Genomic DNA, 26056 nt, shown 5'->3' on the forward strand with positions numbered 1-26056 from the left:
TATTACATCATGATGGGGTTCCGTGCAATCAGACAGTAATGTTTATGCAACAAAACTAATACATAGGTATGCACAGACATGTGACAGCTCACAGTGGTAAAGGTGCTATACTTCAGTTACACATCATTTGAAGATGTGTAGGGAGGGAAATGAGGAGAGGTGCACTGTACTCAGGTACTGGTGTGGTGAAGTCTGTGATCTATTATGTATAACAACAGTCTAATCACTAATACACTCCAAATACAACAATATTCCGAAAAGACTTGAACCCAGTCTCAGGAAGAAAACAGAAACCAGTAATCCAACAAATTATTCAGTCGTTTATTAATAAGGTTCTAGCGCCTCGGTGTAACACCACCTTTACAGAATAATAGAATAAACGACTGAATAATTTGTTGGATTATTGGTTCCTGTTTTCTTCCTGAGACTGGGTTCGAGTCTTTTTGGAATATTGTTGTATGAAGTTATTATGGCCTGTCATGTGGATGTATTGCACACACTCAGTAGCTGTGTAACATACAAGGGAGTACTCACCACTGTGGGCACATGCTGGTGGACATTCCACATATCCCCAGACACACGACACATAACAACTGGTCTGCTGATAGGGTGTGACGTCTACATGATCCTTGGTTTATGCATTTGTTGCATAATGAAATAAATCCCCACTTTTTTTTTCATGTCATGTGTTGTCATGGTTGTGACAGCAATCTTTAGTGTGTGTTGATACTGTCTGTATTATATTAATATCACAGCTGAAGTCAATGATTGTCCACAATCAGTAGTCCTCCAGACAGCTGTTAGCACACAGGATTTGTATGTTATTTTTAATGTCTGTGATTCAAATCATGGACAGGAAAGGGCCAAGCAGACAGCCCTGATGTACAGACTTGATCAATGGACATGGGATATGTCACTTCACACATTTCTACATATTTATATGCCATGAATGCCATCCAATATTCTACCCACTTAGTGATATAGGTGTTGATGGCCACATCTGACAGTGTGGAGTGAATACTTCAATGTGGACTCATGTTGACTGCCTTGATCTGGTCAAGTACCACAAGATGATAGTATTGTCATCCTGCATGCTGTACATGAGCTCTTTGAGGACATCTTGACAGATGTAACAGACATGGATGTAGCATTAACAACTCACCCATGTCCATTGCACACAGCCGGGATATTACTAGTGTCCGCTGGGAAAAAATTTACTTTTGTGGCCATTTGGGGTTTTTGTACTTCACTTAATATGGGTCGATAAAAAGGTGTTCAGCTAAAAGCCCATTCGACACTGTAATATAGATGGTTTGTGGATAAAGCAGAACAGAAAACTTTTATGAATACCAGTCTTGCCTATACTCAGCTTTCTAAGTCTTACAAGTACTCTCTGTAGATGACAATTACACAGATGTGGGATGTTCGCAGTCCTAAATTCCTCAATCCAACAGATGACTGTATCCATCTTTCTCCTCCATAGGTCATTACAACGGTCCCTACATTGCTCTCCAGTGTGGAGGATGCTGGTGTCACTGGATACAGCCTGGGATAAACTATCCAAGCCTCAGATATGTACTGGGAGCCAGAAGAGTTCTCCCTGCAGAAGTTTTTGTCCGTGGTTCTTAACTAGATGTCCAGTGAGTATCCTGGACACCCCACATCTGAGCCCTAAACTTGGTACATTCCTCACAAACTCTTGTCATGTCTATCATAAATCTAGAGCAATGGAGACTGATGCTTTCCTGTCAATTCCAGTTATTGCGTTTACTGAAATGTGCACACTGTTGAGCAGTGCATACCCCCGAGTACCGCATTTATGTGATGGCAAGCAAACAGCAGAAGTAACCAGCAGTGATACATTACATAACTGCTATTGCAAGTGCAAGGTTGTTGGATGTACAGGCAGTTGTGCATGTGTCTTAGGCAGATGTGAAGGTCATGCCAGTGCAGATAGCAGAATTACATTTACAGGAATATAATACACAGTACACCCACAGTCATAGATCTGATAGTAAATGTGATAATATATAGATAAATAAGTAACTGACAATACCAGTGTCTCATATCTCATACATATAACTGATATCTCCACTAACTCAAATGTTACAAGTGAGAGTGACTATAATGGGAAATGGAACAACAGTAAAGTGTATGGACTACCCTGTATTAGAACCCAGGACCATGTGTATGTCAGTCCTACACTTACACCTGTTGCCACAAGAAGGTTGAAATAACACTCGTCTACCTTTCAGTTCAGTGATATAATCTACAATGTCACAACAGTGGGGGGAAAAAGGTTGCACACCCTGTACTAGAACCTAGGACCATCTGCACTCCAGCCCTACACTTACACCTATTGCCACAGGACTAGCTACATCACATTCCCTATTCTACTAATCATTCTTAAGGCCTCACTGTTAAGTGCCGCTCAATGCTGCTTAGTGTATTTGCGCAATGCCCAACAGCATTCGCTGAATGTATCAAGTTTCTATTTTTGGGTCCTGTCTACTTCCCGAGTGGTCCATTTGTCCAGTATGCACACTGTTGTGCTTCATGCAAATGAGATAATCCAGCCAAACCCGCTATTCATTTCTTCTGTCCCTGTGTTTGCACTAAACACCTCATCGAGCGAACACAAAAACGGAGACAGAAAAGGGAAAAAAAAGCCAAAAAAGGGACAAGTATTTGAAATGAGGAAAATCAGTCCATGACATACACACTAGAAAATGATTGTTCACATGAGATATGTTTACAAAGATCAGGATTTAAACTCTTACTCAGATGAAACTTCAGAACACAGGAGGGGTGTCTTATCCCTCTTTGCCACACAAGCAGGTTTGCAGCAAGGAACTGAAATCATTCTGTGGACAACCAACTGCAACAGCATCTACACCAACATGAAACCATGCGACTATTTATACATTTATTATATTTGGATGTAGTGCACTTAGTGGTCTTACAGCCTATTATTATTGCTTGCAAATACACAGCTCTGTATTACCTCTCTGTCTGTTGGTCATTCTTCAGTTATCTGACAAGTAAAGTGAGACATGCAGTGTGTAAGCCATTCTATATCACTGACCTTAAAATGTGTGAGGATATTAACTCGAAATAATATCACATGCAGTTGCCAACAAATGAAGGGCAGGTTGGATGTTAATGAACAGAACCTATGGCTTGTGTGCTTCTTACTTACATTTACAACCCTTACATCTAACACTTTGTAGATCTAACCTGACACATCCACTGGATGTAGGACAGCGTGTAGTGCTGCTGTATTTTCCTTCTCCCAATCAGTAATCATTCACAGTTACAGTCCAATAACAACAAATACCGAGGGAGTGCCTGCACTATGTTGACACATCCTACATGGATCCAATAATTTGGGATTCAGCAATTCTAATGCGTTCACACCTCATTTGCATCTGCATTGTGCTGACAACCCTGAATCTACGCCATAACAAGGCAACCATGTAGCTAGGGAAACTAAAGGTGAGGAGACTTGTTTATGTGGAGAACACAGAAAAGAGGCACCTATTTGGCCTATATCTATACAGAAGATTAATGAACTTGAGAAGGAATGCTTGCATTTTGTCAGCTACATACTGCATTTGCTTAAATGTAATTCAGAAAAATCTATTTAATACTTTTATATATATATATATATATATATATATATATATATATATATATACATTGTTTAGCAAAGGCTGTTATTTTGGGGGGTGCAAAGCTGCATTTCTGCTAAAGCACAAACAAGGACATATTGCTATTGTTACTCTCCTTTTTATTATTACACAATACAATCCTGGTTAAACACTTATAGCAGCACTGCTATTACGTGTTCAACATGTTGCACATACAAATAAATTAAAGTAGCAGCCCCTAACATTCTTTCTGTGCAGACTCCTTTCCATGGTTGTAGGTTTTGGAATTTGCAGGGAAAGACAATGGGAGTCTAAAAGGTAGCTTTATAGCTTGTTGAAGAGCTCCAATATGTTGGATTGGTTAGTTAGCATGCAATTCAGCTGCTTATACCATAATTAGCATGCCACGGTGTTTACCTTGTTTGCACAGTGCTAAACACTGTGTAGAGCCCTTACTGAATCCAAAACATTTTGCTTCCATGTTGGCATCCCACTGCAATGCGAACACAGTGGAAATGGACTGTGTAGGCTTTACTGAATCCCCCAATTGTTTTTATTCAGTCATAATTTGCAAATGTGAACAAACATTGTAAACATAAAGTTGTATAACAGAACCCCAAGACATCATGGAGATCTCTCTCGCTCTTCCAGCAGTTGCAATGTCTTTAAAGAAAATCAACTCTGTTCACACACACACACACACACATATATATATATATATATATATATATATATATATATATATATACTGCTTCACAGTTAAAGAGAAACAATACATTTTTGTTTTAAAGTAAGACAATAGTTTTGAATCTTTTACAGAAACCAGATTCTGCATTTTCCTGTACCATTGTTTTGATCAATGAAACTGTACATTAAAATATTAATGTATTAAATTCAGGTAAACATATTCATTTGTGTCTTACAAAAGGTCACAGAAATAACTTTCAGCAGTAGTATACTACAAATAGAAAAAATATTTTTATTTATTTTTCTTATCAGATGGTCATCTCAGTAAAGTCACTTGTTCAACATCCTGGGCAAGGTCTACAAAATCCTCTTCCTCTGTTTCTGTTCCCTCAGTGGCCATCTGCAGATTTTCTTCTTCTTTTTTCCCAAATGTACTTCCTAGTTTGGCCCCAACTCCCCCTCCTACCAGTGCAAAAGTGCCTGTCCCAGCCAGTGCCCCGACTGCTACTGTGGCTAAGTTGCTGCCTAGAATAACGAGCGCTTCAGTAGCGAGAACTGCACCAGCCACACCAGCACCTACCATGCCTCCAGCAAGGCCAATCCCCGCTGCGCCCGCAGCAACTCCCGCTTTGATTGCGCTGGTCTTGAACTTCTTTGCATATCCAGAGGTATAGTTCTCCAAATCTTCCTGAATCTGACCTGCCAGTAACATAAGGTGTTCCTGCTTCTTCTCTTCTTCTCCTTCAAGCTCATTTTTACATGAAGCTAGAAGCTCTTCAACACACCGTTCCAGTTTTGCCTTCATCTCTTTAGGTGTCGTCTTCAAGGTTTTGACAAAATTATCTGAGTTCTTCTCCTTTAGGTTAAAAAGAAAGACATAAATCAGGAATAATCTTAATTACAGCTAGGGATATAATCTGTGTTTGAAATAATCACATCAGATACTTTCATTTAGCTCTATAGAATTCTAGTTTAAATTTGTGTGATTATGAGGTTCAAAGGGAAGTCTCCATTTGTTTTAGAAAACATTTCAATCTACAACAAAGTTATTAACTGTTATCTGTTCAAACTAAGGCCTTATCTTGCAAAAGGGGAATCATAGTCCACATCAAGAATGGCTCCCTAACCTGAGCTAGACAGGATCTCAAATGTGACACTGAAAAGGTGACTGTACCTTGTAAGTGTTGCTCCAGCTGAGACACCAGCCTTTTCCGTGGATCAGTCCACTTAGCCAGTTACCTAATTAATATATTTTTCAAGCAGACTATTAAATGCTTCCTGAAAAAGCTTTTCCTTGCATCACAGTGTTTAAACTGTTTCGCCTGAGGCATCGCAAAAATTTCATACCAAAATTCGGCCCCCTCAGAGAACTTACCTTGTTCTTGGGTGAATCTTGGACCCCAGAAGAGTTAGCATATTTGACTGGGAGACTGAACCTGGTTTTTAAAAAAAATTCCATGGGCAGCCTGTGTTGGTCATGTGACACTGCATGTTCTAGGGAGAGGTCTTATTATGCAGCATGTTTCATACTGTTATGAAGGTCCTGACCAGCACCAAAACAGGGTTCTAATTCATTTCCCAGTGGTGCCGCTATCCCTTCCAGCAAAGCTTGTTGCCTGTTCTGGTGGAAGTCTCAGGCAGCTAAACAGTGTACCTTCCTACAAGGCAATATTGGACCCTCTCCTGCTAGAGATGCTCCATATCCATAAGTCTAACTCCTCACGCATTACCTGCTCAAAAGGCCTAAATCTAATATGTGATATCAACTAAACCTGCTGGAGAGACAGGTTTGTCTCCCAGAGGCTGCCCTGGTCTCTAGAATAGACTTCCCATACATGTCAAACAGAGTACCTTACTGACCCTCTTCAAGCGCAACCTTGATGAGTGAATGGGAAACCACAAATTTGTCCCAGGGGTTCCACCTATGTCCCTCACTGACAGGATCGACAGGTGCTTACTGAGGTTTCTTTTTTGGGGATAAACTCTTGGCTAGGCTTGTAAGGGCCCCAGGGCCATTAGCCTAGTAACCGCCTATGATCATTTTGCTGGCAAAACAATGGAACTTTTAAGAGATGCCAACTGTCTTAAAGGCATCTTCACCATCTCATGATAAAGCATTTTTGTGGATGCAAGATAGCCTCCTAAATTTCTGACTGCATCAAAAAAAGCTTCAACTATTTTTTTAACAGAAATCTTTTGGGGTTCTATGGATGCTTCTATTTATTAGACCTCTGCAGTTAGACTGCATCAAAAAGTGGTCTAAACTAAATTTACTGAGCTTTAAAGCACTTTTCCATCAGGATGCACTTTATGTACATTAGTATGGTTTTACAGATAGATGACATTACACGGAGGTCTAAATTAAACAGAACATTTAAGAATACAAGCAATCAATATTACCTGTCTTCTTCCAATTCAGTAATACCACTCCTCTTTTCTGAACTGCAATAGATTGCCATTTTCCAGTTAGCACAGACTTTCTCAAAGCTTGTGAAGCTGACAAACTGTCAGAGTACTGTGTTACAATATCTCCCTCAAACACAGGAGCTTCTGGGTTCAATCCAGACCTCCTCTCACTCTGTGAGCAAATTATGTTGTCTGACAATTAGTGCAGAGAATCACTGCTAATACCTGTTAACAATTTGCTTCTTGTGGTACATGGTTTGATACCTCCAACCTTCATTTGTCTACTGGGTCCCCTTGAGCAAGTCACTTTGTCCCAAAGCACGGTGAGGTCATTAAAAAATGGATTAGGCTCCTCAGTGGTCTTGAGGATTGTATGCAAAGTAACTACTTATGCATTCATGAATCTACCAACATTAAACAACCTTCAGAAAGTTGCAAGAGATACTGAAATTTTTTATTAAAAATACACTTGAAACATTTATTAATATGCAAGAAAGGTTTAAAGAGGTTCTAACATTTTCCACCTAATTTTAACAAGCTATGCAGTTAAGGAATACCATTGTAAGGTAATAGACACTTGCCTAGTGGCATCACCCACCAAAACAATATGTGTATCAGCAAGACACCACTGTGCCACGTGATCATACGTATGTCTGTCAAAACATGTGCATCAGCAAGAACACCACTGTGCCACGTGATCATAAGTATGGATCTTCCAAACATGTGCATCAGCAAGACACCACTGTGCCACGTGATCATAAGTATGGATCTTTCAAATAATACATGCATCAGCAAGACACAACTGTGCCACATGAACAAAAATATGCATCTTCTAGTTGCTGAAAGATGATGCTAATAGACCTGTCCCCTGTGACAGACTAGTGAATGTGTAACTAAAGGGGCTCTGTTTTTGGATATACCCGATGTACAGCACGAAGCAAACATTCGCATCTGTGATAAAGCAGATATACGAGGAGATACAGCACTCTGAGGTAATGACCTCTGTATGTGATGCAACGTGTCCGTAACCTTTTGGGTAAAGTTACTTACGGCTCTACAGAATTTTGTTAAGACCCATCAGTATTTAGTCAACTAAAAGAGACACTCTTTTCTTAAGGGCTTTAATACAACCCCTATACTTTAATCCCCAGAAATCCGTTTACTTACAGTCTGATCCTTGGGAGGTCAGAATGTTGTGCATCACTTAATGCAAAATGGGTGGTCGTGTGTTATTTGGCATTTGGAAGAACAATGCACATGGTCCACTGATGTAGCAGCTTCTCGACAGTCACACTGCTTTGGTGGCTTGTGACGTGAGTTTAATGTATGTGACCGTACAGTAGTATTCCATACAGTGAAACCTAGTTTTCCATTAGTACTGCATTGCAAGTTACTTTTGTTATGAAGGATAGTTTTAATTAAAACAGGTTGTTTAAACCAGAACAGTTTGCCTGCTTTTGTTGTTGTCTCTAGGCACCACACCACACAGCACCTCTGTGATCACAAGCTACTCTCCTGTCAAGTGATTATGATAAAACAGATTTACATTCCACAGACTAGGGGAATCAAGTTACAAAATGACTTCTCAGTAACTCTGAGGAATGTAATATATTGTACACATTTCTTTATAATACAAGACAATTAATGTGAAGCACAATTTTAACAGAATGCAGACAGATCTGTATCAAATTATATATTTTAAAGTTTACATTTTCTATGCGACATCAGTAGTGCTATATTAGTGCTGACGGTCCACAGAACCATAAATATCTGACTGTGGCTGCCAGTTCTTGTACCCCTGGAATACATGTGATTTCACTTTTACAATACTGGCAGTGGTCTTAAGAACAACAAATTGCAGAGATACAGTTTCCAAGCAAGTACCCAAGTAGCATCTTACCTCTTGCTGGACAGCTTTGTGAAACTCTTTTCTGAAATTCTCCAGTGCCATTTTGTTCTTCAGTGCAATAGCCATCTGTCAAGGAAGAACGTTTAAAAAGCATTAGCAAAGCCCCAGGCTTGTTACTTGCCTTTAGCTGTGATGTGGGTGTTACAGTTTTGACTCTGGTTTTGTGAACGAGATTAAAACTTAAATTAATACCCCCTCCATCAAACAGCATGAGAAAAGGCAGATGGGAGCATCATTCTCAACACATATTGCAACACACAACTACTGTACATCTTTGTCATATCCAGCCCAAAGTCTGACGTGACTATGCATCAGTCTGCAAAAATGTCACATTTACCTGCAGCATCTGCTCTTCCTGCCACGTAAAACCACTGCATGATCTGCTAAGGCTTCAAAAAGAGCACTGCTTACTAATTCTGTACACAATACTCGTGTGTGAGTGCACGTGCACGTTAGCACTAATGTGCACAGATATATACTTGTCTGTATTACTTCATCGCCACAATGTTTCATTGCAGCACAGTCCATCAAGACCAACTCAAGTCCTGAAGCATCAAAACATTATAAAACTACTAAAAACCACAGCAACCCCGTCCCCTCGTTAAACAGAAAAATCACTAAAAAACACAGCAACCTCCCATTATTAAATAAATTCCTAAAGACACAGCAATCCGCCCGATCATTAAATAAATAAATTCCATGATCACACAACAGTGGGAGTAAAGAAACTTTCTTACATTCGCTGTTACCAGATAATGATGAAACTTCGATGAACGTAGAGATCGATGGATTTTGGTTGGAGTGAATTATGCTCTGACGAAAGCACACTTGACAAACCAAATGAGTGTGTGTGTGTGTGTGTGTGTGTGTGTGTGTGTGTGTATATATATATATATATATATATATATATATATATATATATATATATATATATATAAAGGGTCTATACTGGAAATTTCAATTTAGAATATATCTAACAATACATTGAACTGTATGTACGCTGACAAAAACATCACAATAAAACAGGGTCACTGTGAGGAGGCAAGTCCTCCTGCACTCTCCACTCCTTTAATACACCAACTCCGGCATCGCATGACACTGCAGAAAAAAGTTCTGTAACTACTATATATGATTGTGCACAAACCACCAAAACCCTAAATAAGTATATGTGAATCTAAAGACTTGCTTACACTACAAAACACAAAGCAGAACATTTTATACAAAACACTCACTCAGACTCCCAAAACTATAGCTGTGTAATTGAAATTAAATAAATATTACTTACACTATTGCACAAAAAAAATGCACAGGACTGAACACTTGCAAAGATTGCTGTATTAACCATCTATCTAATGAAGCAAATCACACATTCTACTATCTGCATTCTGACAATCTGAATGGAACCATATAGAATTTCGCTGATATTAACAGGTTTGCTTCTATCTGATGGTTTCACTCCACCTGGACACTGGACATTGAGAAACTCTGTATGGGCATCCCAGGTAAAATACGACATGCCTGTTGTCGGCATTTGGGGTTGAGGGCCAAAGGTCTGGGCTGGCTAGTATCCGGTCTGCCTACCATCTGAGTTACTTCTGAATTGTTCTCTGGTATACTGCAGAGTATTTCAAGAAATATCTGCAATTAGACATAGCCAAGGCAGACATCTGAGGGAGTGGAAATTCCTGCAATGGGATATGAGCTGAAACAAATTACATTGGAGGTTTAAATGGCCTGACCTGTTTGTTCAGGGCCAAAACAAGTACTTGTTGACCCAATACTACAGTCTCCTGAATACACAAAAATGTAGGCAGTTTGGGGGGGGGGGGGTATCTTCTTCCATAGCTTGCTCTACATGCTGGTTGGTGACAAGAGACTGGGAATGGATAAGTGTGTGTGTGTGTTGGGGGGTGCACTCCTGAGTGTGCCATCCTTCAGGTGAGTTGATGGTAGCTCAGGTGGATGTAAAAGATCCAGCAGCATGTACAGAAAAGAGTAGGAGAATTTCTGTGGTGCCCTAGTCACATTTCCTCCAATTAGTAAGAATACCACCTTGAATCCGCCCTGAAAATAAGTCAAATGCCTAATAGGACTAACTCTGTCAATAAAACATAAAATAAATATGCCAGCAATCAAGCAAACATTTTCTAGAAAGATGGGAACATGGATGCTGTTATACTATGTTTGACCGCTGAATGACTACTGATAACTAAGAACAGAGGAGAAGTAGGATCCAAAAAGATAGACTAACAAAAAAAGCATCACTCTGGGGCCACTGCCCTTACTGCTTCTCTGCTAAGTACTTGTCCGCCCTTACTGCTTCCCTGCTAACTACTTGTCTGCCCTTACTGCTTCTCTGCTAACTACTTGTCCGCCCTTACTGCTTCTCTGCTACTTGTCCGCCCTTACTGCTTCTCTGGTAACTACTTTTCTGCCCTTACTGCTTCTCTGCTAACTACTTTTCTGCCCTTACTGCTTCTCTGCTAACTACTTTTCTGCCCTTACTGCTTCTCTGCCCTTACTGCTTCTCTGCTAACTACTTGTTCGCCCTTACTGCTTCTCTGCTAACTACTCGTCTGCCCTTACTGCTTCACTGGTAACTACTTTTCTGCCCTTACTGCTTCTCTGGTAACTACTTGTCTGCCCTTACTGCTTCTCCAGTAACTACTTGTCTGCCCTTACTGCTTCTCTGGTAACTACTTGTCTGCCCTTACTGCTTCTCTGGTAACTAATTTTCTGCCCTTACTGATTCTCTGGTAACTACTTTTCTGCCCTTACTGCTTTCTCTGGTAACTACCGATCTGCACTTACTGCTTCTCTGGTAACTACCTGTCTGCCCTTACTGCTTCTCTGCTAACTACTTTTCTGCCCTTACTGCTTCTCTGCTAACTACTCGTCCGCCCTTACTGCTTCTCTGGTAACTACTTTTCTGCCCTTACTGCTTCTCTGCTAACTACTTTTCTGCCCTTACTGCTTCTCTGCTAACTACCTGTCTGCCCTTACTGCTTCTCTGGTAACTACTTGTCTGCCCTTACTGCTTATCTGGTAACTACTTTTCTGCCCTTACTGCTTCTCTGGTAACTACTTGTCTGCCCTTACTGCTTATCTGGTAACTACTTTTCTGCCCTTACTGCTTCTCTGCTAACTACTTTTCTGCCCTTACTGCTTCTCTGCTAACTACTTTTCTGCCCTTACTGCTTCTCTGCTAACTACTCGTCCGCCCTTACTGCTTCTCTGGTAACTACTTTTCTGCCCTTACTGCTTCTCTGCTAACTACTTTTCTGCCCTTACTGCTTCTCTGCTAACTACCTGTCTGCCCTTACTGCTTCTCTGGTAACTACTTGTCTGCCCTTACTGCTTATCTGGTAACTACTTGTCTGCCCTTACTGCTTCTCCGGTAACTACTTGTCTGCCCTTACTGCTTCTCCGGTAACTACTTTTCTGCCCTTACTGCTTCTCTGGTAACTACCTGTCTGCACTTACTGCTTCTCTGGTAACTACCTGTCTGCCCTTACTGCTTCTCTGGTAACTACTTGTCCGCCCTTACTGCTTCTCCGGTAACTAGTCTGCCCTTACTGCTTCTCTGGTAACTACTTGTCTGCCCTTACTGCTTCTCCGGTAACTACTTTTCTGCCCTTACTGCTTCTCTGGTAACTACCTGTCTGCACTTACTGCTTCTCTGGTAACTACCTGTCTGCCCTTACTGCTTCTCTGGTAACTACCTGTCTGCCCTTACTGCTTCTCTGGTAACTACTTTTCTGCCCTTACTGCTTCTCTGCTAACTACCTGTCTGCCCTTACTGCTTCTCCGGTAACTACTTTTCTGCCCTTACTGCTTCTCTGGTAACTACTTTTCTGCCCTTACTGCTTCTCTGGTAACTACTTTTCTGCCCTTACTGCTTCTCTGGTAACTACTTTTCTGCCCTTACTGCTTCTCTGGTAACTACCTGTCTGCACTTACTGCTTCTCTGGTAACTACCTGTCTGCCCTTACTGCTTCTCCGGTAACTACTTGTCTGCCCTTACTGCTTCTCCGGTAACTACTTTTCTGCCCTTACTGCTTCTCTGGTAACTACCCGTCTGCACTTACTGCTTCTCTGGTAACTACCTGTCTGCCCTTACTGCTTCCCTGCTAACTACCTGTCTGCCCTTACTGCTTCTCTGGTAACTACCTGTCTGCACTTACTGCTTCTCTGGTAACTACCTGTCTGCCCTTACTGCTTCTCTGGTAACTACCTGTCTGCACTTACTGCTTCTCTGGTAACTACCTGTCTGCCCTTACTGCTTCTCTGGTAACTACCTGTCTGCCCTTACTGCTTCTCCGGTAACTACTTTTCTGCCCTTACTGCTTCTCTGGTAACTACCTGTCTGCCCTTACTGCTTCTCTGGTAACTACCTGTCTGCCCTTACTGCTTCTCTGGTAACTACTTTTCTGCCCTTACTGCTTCTCTGGTAACTACCTGTCTGCACTTACTGCTTCTCTGGTAACTACCTGTCTGCCCTTACTGCTTCTCCGGTAACTACTTGTCTGCCCTTACTGCTTCTCCGGTAACTACCTGTCTGCCCTTACTGCTTCCCTGCTAACTACCTGTCTGCCCTTACTGCTTCTCTGGTAACTACCTGTCTGCACTTACTGCTTCTCTGGTAACTACCTGTCTGCCCTTACTGCTTCTCTGGTAACTACCTGTCTGCACTTACTGCTTCTCTGGTAACTACCTGTCTGCCCTTACTGCTTCTCTGGTAACTACCTGTCTGCCCTTACTGCTTCTCCGGTAACTACTTTTCTGCCCTTACTGCTTCTCTGGTAACTACCTGTCTGCCCTTACTGCTTCTCTGGTAACTACCTGTCTGCCCTTACTGCTTCCCTGCTAACTACCTGTCTGCCCTTACTGCTTCTCTGGTAACTACCTGTCTGCCCTTACTGCTTCTCTGGTAACTACTTTTCTGCCCTTACTGCTTCTCTGGTAACTACCTGTCTGCACTTACTGCTTCTCTGGTAACTACCTGTCTGCACTTACTGCTTCTCTGGTAACTACCTGTCTGCCCTTACTGCTTCTCTGGTAACTACCTGTCTGCCCTTACTGCTTCTCTGGTAACTACTGTTATTAGGCTTTTCCAATTTCTGAACGGACTTTTTACTTTTGAGATCTGCCGGAAGAAGGCACTTCTGAAAATGAGGAAGACGTCATCAACAGGATGGGCGAGACCAAAAGCTTCTATAACTTCACAGATGCTTGAAGGCTTCTGCTCTACAGAATAAGGTTTTACTGTTGAAACCACAATACTCACTAAAAAAAAAATAGAAAAAGGGTGATCTTCCGCTGGACAAAGCCATAAATAAAGGTGAAAAATCATTTGACAAAAATATATTAACCACAAACAAATTTGCTGATCTTTTTTCAGGGATATCATGAAAAAGCTATGAGTGAACCATTATCAGAAAAGATGAAAGTACAATTCACAGCATTTAGAATGCACAGTGGCAATTAAAATAGGTTAAAATAGTTTCCACGTGGGTAGTTATCACTTTGCAAGTCAGACAGATGGCACAGTCAGACTGATGACAGACTGCGGTGATGCAGCAGGAAAGAGTCACAGACGGAATGAGCTGCTGTCCCTTCTAATGGATAGCCACTGTGTGAAGAAGGCTTCAGTGCTCTCCAGGGAAGTCTAAAACACTGGACATCTACCAGCAGATAGATCCCCATCTGTAATGACTCTTACTACAGCTGCAGTCCCTATGATGGTCATCTCCCCTCACCTCCATGGTTCCTGTTTGATGGCTACACTACCTGTACACAGTTGTCAAACTTATTCTACAGGGCTCGGGCTGGGCACCCCTGGCAATGCAAAACTCTAAGGCCCATTCATTCCTATTTAAGCATCCTCATTGGCCCATTTATTCCCAGCTGTGAGAGTCGGATGGTAGGAATCAGGTTAAAGACCAGGTCCTGTGGAGGGGTCTAATCCAAGAGCTGCTTCCCCCCTCAAAGACTCCTTCAGGTTCATACGTGTGTAGTAGGCTAATGACCACCAGGGCCTTTACAAGCCTAGCTGTCAAACCCAAATGTAACCAACATGTTATATGCTACAGACATTTATATAGGGCTGATTTTTACTGACTGCCTCTGTCCATCAGGGACACAGATGCCAGACCAGGGGTGAATTTCTGATATCTCACTCACTGGTCCAAGTTACACTTAAGTAGGGTAAGAGAAAGCCATTGCTTCACATGATGAGCCTATTCCAGAGAATGGGCATTCTCTGAGATACACCGCTGTCTCTCCAACACATCCTATTTAATTTGCAAGCAGAATTTAGGTCCTTGGATCATGCAGTTCTGATGCTGTTTGTTTTGCAGATGTGGAGAGGATTAGCTCTGGCTTGTTAATAAGCTGTTTCCTGTGCTAAAGATACATGGTTTGAATCTCTCCACCTTCATTTACCTGTTGTGTGACCTTGAGCAGGTAATTTAACCAGACTGTGCTTTGGGACAGCTGGAAATTTGAGCTAAGCTCCTTGATGGACTCCAGGATTCCACACTCCCTTAAGCTTTACAGCTGTTGCCCACAATTTTGGGGAAGTGTGCTTACCTACGTATAGACACAGACAGACAAAAGCACACACAGATGTGCACCAGTTCACAGGCTTCTTTGTGCATAATTCAGCACTGCTTATGGTACTGCATGTAGTTGGCAGAGTCATATTCCAAGGGTGTAACATACAATGCTCCCACCAGGTGTTACCCCAGATGATGAGCCATGGTCAACTCCTTCCTTCCAGGACAGAACAGCTGGCAGTGACCACTCAACTCCCATCCTCCCCAGCCTGCCCTCTCCAGCTCCTGTACAGCTAATTCAGTGCAGGTCATCTAGGCTGCATTAAGGGCTTCAACCCTCTACGACAGAGGGGCACTTTCATGTTTGTTTACATTTTCTTTTTTTGTCACTTCATAAGGGGCACCCAAGACAAAGGACAGTTGCATAAGTCCTATTGACCTGTAATGGTAAATGCTCATAGAAACCACTGCCTTACTGTCATTCGGGTAACAGTGCCCTGCTGCCGCCCCTCTGTCAGTCTACTAAAGCTCAGAGACCCTTTCCCTGCCTGTCTGTGGGTGTGATGGACCAATTACCTGGCAGTACAGGGACTGCCTTACAAACTCACGGACAGGACCCTTTCAGTTTTCTAGGGTTCAGCAAGAAGAGAAGACAGAACCTTTGTGAGCACCTACTGTTCCAAACCAAAAAACACACATAGATGGAGAACATTAAAATACTGTACAGCAACACTCAACAGCAACCCAATACAGCAAACTATATACATCCAAAGCTGGCGATAGTGGTGGGTACTGCCAGCAAGGAAGCACGTTCCATGAACATCTGCTGTTACAGTTAAGCAGGACTAGCTCAGCAGTACTATGGTCAACAGACACACTGCCTTAAGGGCATTCGGGTAGATTCCCAAAGCTTATCCAACTTGAAAGAAGGAAGGATAAGGGTCTAGGAGTCCCTGGAGAATGGGCCTAGTGAAGTCTGCTCTGGATCTAGAAAAAGCATCCATCTAGTAGTGCTTCCTCTACAATACTTCTAGAGACCACTCCTTTCCAACAAACCACTGAAGAGGAAAAAGCCCTGCTGGAATGCACCTTTATCTTGCCTGAATTTGCTTTGCCATGGTAGGTTTAACAAAAAACAATGTTGGGGCAACCAATGAGCAATGGTTTGCTTAGAGACACATGTTGATCTTTTTTTACCCCTGTGTAGGAAATAAGCCTTTCAGGCTTCCTGAATGGTTTTGTCCTGTGAAGGTAGTACCTAAGCTTCCTGTGCATAACCAACATGTGAAATTATCCTCTATCCTTTACTCTTGGGTTCTAGGAAGAACATACGGAGAGAACAAAACCCCAAAGTGTTTCTTATCTGAGCTCAACAGCTGAACAGATCCAGATTAAGGAGCAGTCTTCCAAGACATCTTTCTCTTAGTATGGCACTAGAGAACAGAGAGTCCTGTCTGTGGGTTTGTATAGCAGTCCTTTTACTGCCAGGTGATTGGTCCATCACACCTAGAAGAGGCCGACAGTGGGAGGGACTCTGAGCTTTAGTAGTCTGCCACAGGAAGGCAGCACATTACTGCTACGTAAATGCCATTAAGGTACTGTGTTTGTTACTGCTACACATTCACCTGCCTGTCACTGGTCTGGACTTTTAAGAACAGTGTTCATCTGCTGGCACTAAGAAGCATATCTAAGAAGGGCTACGTCAAAGCTTTTATCCATCTCTGATGTGTCATTTCTCCTACCGACCCTTTAAGAACACAGACATTCAGCCTTGTGGCGCATCCACATGAATGCAGTTTTAGCGCAGTAAATGCACAGAAGCCCGTGAGGGACACAAGAACCAAATGCACAAGCTACAAGCTGATTGTTTAAATCCGAGTCCAAAATTAAGGAAACTTGTAAAATGTAGAGGAAATGTTCTAACTTGTATAATGTGTTTAAATCTCAGCTTCTCCACCCTACAACCCAACCACACCTCGTCCATCAATTATTTTATATTAATGATTCTGACATTATGTTTGAGCTTGACTACACTTAAATAGACACTCAAAATAGACTTTATTAGATTAAATGGACTAACAAAGCTATTATTACATAAATAACACTGCCAATTCACGAATGCACGTGTTTTACCTCTAGGGGTGAAGAGAAGCCATACTCTGTTGTCTTCATTATTTCCACAAATTTCTAGAAAAACAAAAATACAACAGTTAACCAAATATTACTACGGCAGAAACACCCATAGACACCTGCACTGAGTACAAGCAAAAAAAGAAGCTAATATTTGCAAGTTAGAGAGTTAGAGAGTTAGGGAGTTAGGGAGTTAGAGAGTACTCTTCTTCATTGGAACTGCAGCTGGAAAATTCATCCGACAGATTCAATACAAAGCATTCACAAAAGCTCACCCCTTGTACAGTAAACACAGCAGCACATGTGAACCTTACAGAAACCATGAGATAAAACATTCAAACAATAGCTAATCAGTACTGCTCATCACACGCGTACCGTCTCTCACGTCAAATCATTCGTTTTGTTTGACTGCCTTCAGTGCTGCTTGACAAAAATTAAGGCCCGCTTTTCTGTGATGACATTTTTGCCAAGGCTATGCCATTGTTTCTAAACGGGATGTAACAGCTACCTTTTCCTGTGAAAAGATATTTATAAATTACTTATACTTTGTGTAACTAGGTTACTTGAGTGCAAAATACATATGGGTAGATCCCAGAATTTGCTAATCATAAAAAAAGGTTATCTTATTGATTACGTCCGGACAAAGATAAAAGTAAACAGACCCAATTACTCAGTTTTATCAGGAGAAAAAAAAAAAAAAAAAAAATATATATATATATATATATATATATATATATATATTTTTTTTTTTTTTTTAACACTGCAGGGACCCCAAACCCCTATGTGGGATATTCCACATCCTTAAGCTCTGTTACATACATGTACCAACCTCACAATCACAAAAGTGCAGAGAAGTAAAACTTAAAAAAAAAAAAAGCACTGAATCATTGCAAGCACTGTTAACAGAAACAGGTTCAGCAGTAATGTATACAGAAGAGAAACAGTAACTAGTGAGTTACAACTCCTTCAAATGAGAATGACAAGTTGTAACTTTGTAACCTTCATAGCTGAGCACTTGTACATTAAACCAGCCAAGGCTGCACCTTCTGTTACACGTGGCAATGTAACATCTCTGATACTATCTTTGACCAAGCAAATTCAGGCAGATTTAAATCTGCAAATTACCAAAGGTATGACAATTTAATGATTTCCAGTTTGGATAAAGTAAAGTTTTCTTTTCTTTTCCAAAATTTGTAGAATCTGGTTATGCATTAGCACACCCTTGTACTGAACTGTTATTTCACTTTCACTGCTCTTAGGTGGCCGGGGGGGGGGGGGGGGGGGGTGTTGGTACTTAGCCTACAAGGAAATGCAATCTACTCCTGGAGAGGAAATCTAGGTACATCTGCCACACAAACACTCCAAATTATAGCCCTGACATACAGTCTGAGAAGGATGGACACGGTGAAGCCAAAAATGTATTCACTACGCAGTTTGACTAAAAGAGTAGAAGGCTATTGTAAAACAGCATAAGGACAACTGTTTTTAGGCAGGGCATCTGTTTGTGTTACTAGTGACCCATGGTTAAGCAGCAGCCCAAGCTGTAGGGACAGTTATTGAATGAACAGAAAGAGCTGACCAGCCAAAAGGCAGGTCTTCTTCTTTGAGGGTTGGGCTGTGGTTAGCCGTAGTGCAGGAGTGGCCATGGTAGCAACACAATGATAGCTGTGGGCATGAAAGGGCATTCAGCAAATGGCAGGCTATGCTGACAAAGTATCATTAAGCACAGGACGGGTACATGGAGGTATGTATTGTATGTACCTTACAACTCACTAAAACATATAAGACAGTTAAAATGCAGACATTTTAAGTTACTGTTACACTGACCTCTCACAAACTGCTGCTCATATTTTTACACAGAAGTTCTCTTAAGCAGATATGCTGATACTTTCTGCAGACATGGTATGCAAACAAAAATTATAACAATGACATTATAAAATAAAAATCTTCCAGGATACTCTGAACAAGAGTAATTTCGGTACTGCAAAGCCCTTTAATTAATACTTATACTGGATTTAATATATCTTCCATATCAATTCACACTTCACTTTCATTTGTATTCAGACAGAAACACAAACTGCACTTCCAGCACTCTGCACCACTACTGACTTCTACAGCAAGATGCTACGGTTTTGTCCGCCAGTCAGGAGCCAAGAACAGCACGGGGGTTTAATGCGCAGTGAAGAGTGCAGGTGCTGACAGAGAAAGAATTGTTAAGGCCCTGCTGTAGCATCCACTTCATAACTCCTACTCCATGTTAAACAGGACAAATGTAGCTACATACTGCACCTCAGCCTACAGAAAGGAAAACATTTGGCGCACAGGGAATGTACGACCAGTCCGCTTGCTTCATCCTAGCCTCAGGGAGGTGGACAACTGTCACCAGATGATTGTAGATTCCTAACATTAGCAAGTCCTTCAGTAAACCAGGTCTATTTCCAACCTTAGGATGCCAGCAGCAGAAGCCAGTCAGCACTGCCATGTGGCCTGTCTTCACTGACGCGTTTGCATTGCTCATAGCTCATAGCTCATAGGTTAGTACTAAGCTAACTGCTCTTGCAAGCCATTTTAAGCCTAGCCAATTATCCCTTGTGAGACTCAAACCCTGCACTTTGTGCTTGTAAGACAAAGACCTTAGCCATTAGGCCACCCTCCCAACCTTGCAACAAGGAATGACCACTTCTTCAGACATAGGTGTATCCCATCTGCGTGAAGAGTCAGGTCCTGTGAGGGAACTGTAGGCAGTAGTAAAGGAACACATTCTGTGGCCACACTTCTAATTGCTAGAGCACCACATTAAAGAGCCATGACTCTTACTGCATGGGTATTTATGAGAGTTGGCCCAGATTTTTTCATCCTGTTATAGCCTTAGACAAAACAGGCAAACTGGATTCAATTTTCAATATAGCAAACCAAGCTGCTAGAAAGCTTTTGCTAATCCCTACCATCCTTAAGAAACTATTGTGCTGTTCTTAGCTTCTTTCACATCATTTTGTAGACGGAAAAGTGTTTATCAGTTGCCTTTTTTGAAAACTGCTGTCTGTATGCTGGTAAATCTGGAATAATTTTTCCCTCAACTGTTTACCTACTTGTCAGTAAATCTATCATTCTGTAATCAATTCACATCCCTACTGTTACAACTAATACTTGTGTTTCTTTTTTTTTTCATTTAGATTGCAAAAACAAAGTTGCCACTGCTTTACGTCAAAACTGAAAAAAAAAATCTCTGGACCAGTCCACCAAAACACATTTTTTTTTTTTTTTAATTAAAAAGGTTTTTCAGTTTTTGGATTTTCAGATTTCGGGACTCTATTACACTGCCTTCAATTACTTTCTTTTCAGGTGACTTAAAATAAAAAGCTGGAGGAAAATGCTTCAGTGTGAACAGCATTTCCTGTCCTCCAAAAAATGTAATTTGAAACTGAACAAGCAAGAAAAGCTCATGACTGCAGAGTAAAAAGCAGTGTCCGATAAGGTCACGAGAACACAGCATAAAAGCATTGTCCAATAAGGTCACGAGAACACAGCATAAAAGCATTGTCCGATAAGGTCACGAGAACACAGCATAAAAGCATTGTCCAATAAGGTCACGAGAACACAGCATAAAAGCATTGTCCAATAAGGTCACGAGAACACAGCATAAAAGCATTGTCCAATAAGGTCACGAGAACACAGCATAAAAGCAGTGTCCGATAAGGTCACGAGAACACAGCATAAAAGCATTGTCCAATAAGGTCACGAGAACACAGCATAAAAGCATTGTCCAATAAGGTCACGAGAACACAGCATAAAAGCATTGTCCAATAAGGTCACGAGAACACAGCATAAAAGCATTGTCCAATAAGGTCACGAGAACACAGCATAAAAGCATTGTCCAATAAGGTCACGAGAACACAGCATAAAAGCATTGTCCGATAAGGTCACGACAGCAGAAATACAGTGTGTGTAGAGAGTCATTAGAGAGATCTTAGACAGACTAAGCAACTATTGCACATTCCTTGTCATTGCCATAAAGGTGTGCAAATTACACTGTCTGAATGATGAATAGGATAAAGCATAGTGTCAAGAGAAAATATGTTAGTGATAGGTCAATCTGAAGTTAGGAAAGGACAAAGTGCAAGACAGGGAGCCCACAGCAGATGTTGAGTTTTAGGGTAACATACAAACTTTATGACCATGAAGAAATGCTACTAATCCTCACTGTTAGGAAGTTGTACCTCCTCATTCTAAGGAATTTGAGGCAACCCATCATTCATAACCTGTGCGATGAGTTGATCCCACCTATATCCCAGGGTTCTCATCCAGGAAAAAAGAGGTCATTGTTCCCCTCTACTCAGCAGTCATTAAACCCATTATAGAGTACAATGCCCCTTTTGGAATGTACCTCACAAGACATCTGCAGCAGCTGGAAAGGCCACAGAAGTACCTCACAAGGAGGATTACTGGCCTCAAATAGATGCCCTACACTGACAGTTTCAAAAAACTCCAGCTTTACTCTGTAGCATATTGCCTACTCTGAGGAGATCACTGCCTAACATATAAAGTTATGTTAAACCCAGAGCTGTTAGACATGCTACACCTTAAGAAATCCCAATCCCTCCGAGCTACACTCTCTAGGGACCTAAACCTTGTCACCACAATAAACAGGACATGCTGGAGGGATAGATTCCTGTCCCAGAGACTTCCTATACTTTAGAACAAGCTACCCATCTATGTCAAGCAAAGTTCCTCATTAGCACTCTTCAAAAAAAATCTTGATGAGTGGATGGGAAATGGGAAATACACCCCAGGGATCACTTCTGTGGCTCTGCTCGACAGGGAGCACAGGAAATTAACTTTCTTGGGTGGCGTAAGCCAGGGAACCTTGTTGGCTAGGCTTAGTTAGGCCCTAGGGCCGATAACCTAGTACCTACCTATGAACCTATATGGTTTTAAGTACAGGAAAAAGCCTGGTCATGTTTCTGATGCATGTCCAAAATCTGCAGAGGTGACATCTCTCTGTGCAGCTCTGCATTTTTCCCCTTACTGCCAAATTTGCCCCTAGTGGTGGGCAGTACTGTTCATACCAAAACTTTTAGGGTGCAAATCAACAGATGTGTCACTTCTAGTAGTCAATGCCACACAACTCTCCTTACTGAGCTGCACTAGTGGACAAAGTTATTTCAGGCCACTGTCCGATAGTCCACAGTCCGTCTGTTAGCTAGGTGCATTATAACTTGGTGGTGGGACACTTCACAGTCAGGGTGTATCTGCCTCTGCTGGCTTGGTGGGATAATTCATAGTTAGGGTGTGTCTGTCTCTCTTAGCTAGCAGCATCCTGACTTAGTAGTGGTAATGGAAGTCCTGCAAACCAGTACTGACTTATTAAGGAATTCTTGAAGGGATCCCACCATCCTTACACTTCTGTGAATAACTTCATGCTTCACAGCATCTGAATTTCCAATATTTGAACTATCTTGGTGGGCTTAAACTTATGTCGTGCTCTAGAACACCTCAGTATCACTCAGTACCACTCTGTGCTGCAAACCCTGATTTCAAGCAGCTATATGTTGTGCTCTATAACACAAATATCAAAAGTGCCAAAGTACTGCAAGCAGACAATCCAAAAGGAAAAACCACTTTAATGACAAAACACAGCAGAGCTTTCGGACATAATCCTTCTTCAATACTACAAACTTATAAAATTTCTTTCATCTTATATACAGGCCCAAAGTAGTCATGTGGTTAGCAGCCCAAAAATCACATGACCATAAGTATCACTCAATAAGGCAAAGTTAAAACAACACAGATAGCAATGATTCTATAGTACATAACAAAAATTTAAATAATTTAAAATTCAGCTTGCTAATATGATTAATAATCAAAGTTACACATAAAATTCATATTATAAAATTCATATTGTAGAAACAATATACATAATTATAAATTCAATCTACTGAGCTTAACCAAAATTGGTTTAAGGCTCAGCATACTGTTCAAGCCAGGAGAACGGTCTCCAGCAAACCTTAAAATCCACTCGTATTCTTTAATTTCTAAGAAGTTATTTATATCACCACCTCTTGGGGAGGGGAAAACAATGTCAATAACCCTGAATTTAAAAACATGATCTTGTCCACAATCTAACATATGCTTATATAAAGCATTTGTTTCGACACATCTTCTAATTTCAGACTTATGCTCTGTAATCCTCTCTTTCAACCTACGAGTGGTTTTGCCTACATAAAAAGATTTGCATAACACACAGGTAGCCAAATACACTATATGTGTTGTGTGACAAGTAGCTGAAACATAAAATTTAAAAGCTTTCCCTGTTACTGGATGAACAAAAAGGTCACTCCCTGTGTCAAAAATATCTCCACAGCATGAACAATTGTGGCATTTACATGTACCATACTTAGAGGAAAGCGTTTTCACAATGTTGGTAGAAAAATCCTTATAACATAATGAATTTTTAAAGTTCTCATGTTCCTATAGGCAAATAAAGGTCTATCACCCAATAAGGCCTTTAGTTCATTTGAAGCCATTAGTATCAACCAGTTCTTAAATATTATTTGCTTTATGGATGGTGTTGTAAGACTATATGCAGTTACATATCTAGTCAGGTCCATACGCACATTCGTACTATTCATAGGTAAGGCATCTGACTCCAGTGGGTCAGATAGGAAGGTAGGAGCAAACTTAGTCTTCCTCTCCTGCATCACCTTATCTTTCTCCACAGAGAGTAGGACATCATCATATCCACTAGCAGAAAAATCCGCTAACATATCCTTTAATTGTAACTCAAAACAGCAGTCATCAGTGTTAAGCCTACTCAACCTTCCTAACTGGGACCTCACAATACCTTTAAAGATGTGTGGTGCATGCATGCTATGAAAGTGGGTGTATCTACCAGCACACACATCCTTTCTATGTGACTTAGTATTCATATGTCCATCCTTAAATATAACTTCTACATCCAAAAACACAATTTCAGTCTTGGAACAGCTCATTTTAAACTTTAGAAAGGAAGAAGCTCTATTCAAATAGTCCAAAACATATTCAATATATCCAAGCTGCCCTTCCAAAGTAGGAAACAATCGTCTACAAAACGTTGGAAAAATCTAATATGTTGTCTATAAGGGTTTAGATCACTCAAAATATGCTTACTTTCCCACTGGTAGAGCACTAGGTTAGCATAGGTGTTGGCTATGGAAGTACCCATAGCCACACCAGTGAGCTGAAGGTACGTAAGTTCATTAAAGAGGAAAACATTATTCTTTAAAACCACATCTAGAAGGCTACACCACGCTTTCTATTTTACCATAATCAGGGTTTGGACATGAAGTCAAAAATCTCTCAAAAGGTCAATCCCATCATCATTCGGTATGACCGTGAAAAGAGAGACAATGTCCAGAGTTACCAAATAATACTCATTATTCATCATTTGTTCCTTCTCAGTGTCATAGCTTACTCGTAACTTCTGTAAAAAATCAAATGTGTCACGTAGAACTGAATCACAATTATTCAATATAGGTTGTAACTGACCATGTAAATAAACTGACAGGGGTTCGGTCACCCAACCTGCTCCTGAGACGATGGGTCTCATAGGTGGATCCATGATTGACTTATGGATCTTAGGTATTCCATATAGGCGGGGTGTCACAGGACAAGGAACTGTTAAATAATTAAATAAATCAAGATCTATCTGACCCTGCAGCTGTAAGTCATAAATGACCATATTAACATACGATATACATTTTTTTACATCCATGCCAGTGATGCGTTTAAAAGCAGTAGTATCCTCCAGCAAACCGGACATAGTATCTAAGTATTTGTCACGTTCCATGAGCACCACTACCCCTCCCTTATCAGCTTGTTTAATTATTATTTCTTTACAGGAGCACAGATCTTTAAATGCTTTAAACTCATCCAGTGTCAAGTTGTACTCATTCCTTTTACTCTTATTACTACTCTCATACAATTGCCTAATTTGTACTTCACACAAATCATGAAAAGCCTTCACTATTGGTACAGCAATAGGTATAAAAGTACTGAGGCACTTAAAGCCTCTTTCTACTCTAGATGATTGACCAAACAACAACTTTAAGTTTAACATTCTGGTGAATTTTTTCAAGTCAGTTAGTGCAGACACCAGGTCATTTCCACCTGAAGGAATAAAGTTAAGCCCCTTTGAAAGTACTGATATATGGGCTTCTTGTAGCTGGAACGTTGATAAATTCAACGTACCTTTAATTATTTTCGGCCCATCTTGGCTGTGCCTAAAGGGCTATTGAGCTTCCTTTTATTAGATGCCTCTGAGCGTACAACTGGGGAATTCCTCTGCATCGTCGGTCGTTCTTTCACGGTTTCAGGTCGCTCCAGTGAAAAACGCTTTGAAGCAAAACTAAAAGTTAGTTGCTGTGATTTCCTCCCCACCTCATCATTTGTATTTCCAGGCGTTGTGATCACTCGCTTCGGTGTTACACAGGAATTAGAAGTCTCTGCCCCTACGGCTGGCGTTACGTGGGTCAAACCATTCGCAGATTCAGATGGGGGGATTGTACTACATGCCTTTTATTCTGTTCATTAGAAACTGCATTAACGTCGCTAATATCGTCCAAAGTATCCAGGTTACTTCTTGTTAATTATTTAACAGTTCCTTGTCCTGTGACACCCCGCCTATATGGAATACCTAAAATCCATAAGTCAATCATGGATCCACCTATGAGACCCATTGT

The 26056-nt window shown here is 41.0% G+C and overlaps 1 protein-coding gene across 7 annotated transcripts in view; it reads right to left on the reverse strand.

The window, feature by feature from the left end:
- Positions 1 to 4606: 4606 nt before the first annotated feature.
- The window catches only part of LOC122814053 (RING finger protein 112-like), a 590764-nt gene continuing 569314 nt past the window's right edge, over positions 4607 to 26056 (reverse strand). For all 7 annotated transcript variants that reach the window (XM_044086656.1, XM_044086657.1, XM_044086659.1 and 4 more), the window contains 3 exons: positions 17343 to 17396; positions 8644 to 8718; positions 4607 to 5193 (listed from right to left, as the gene is read on the reverse strand). In XM_044086656.1, the coding sequence (XP_043942591.1) occupies positions 4654 to 5193; positions 8644 to 8718; positions 17343 to 17396 (669 nt within the window). In that variant the 3' untranslated portion in view covers positions 4607 to 4653. The remainder of the gene's footprint in view (positions 5194 to 8643; positions 8719 to 17342; positions 17397 to 26056) is intronic.

This window comes from Protopterus annectens, chromosome 10.part0, assembly GCF_019279795.1.
Source record: "Protopterus annectens isolate FY-2018-M chromosome 10.part0, PAN1.0, whole genome shotgun sequence".
In the NCBI taxonomy this organism is placed as follows: Eukaryota; Metazoa; Chordata; order Ceratodontiformes; family Protopteridae; genus Protopterus; species Protopterus annectens.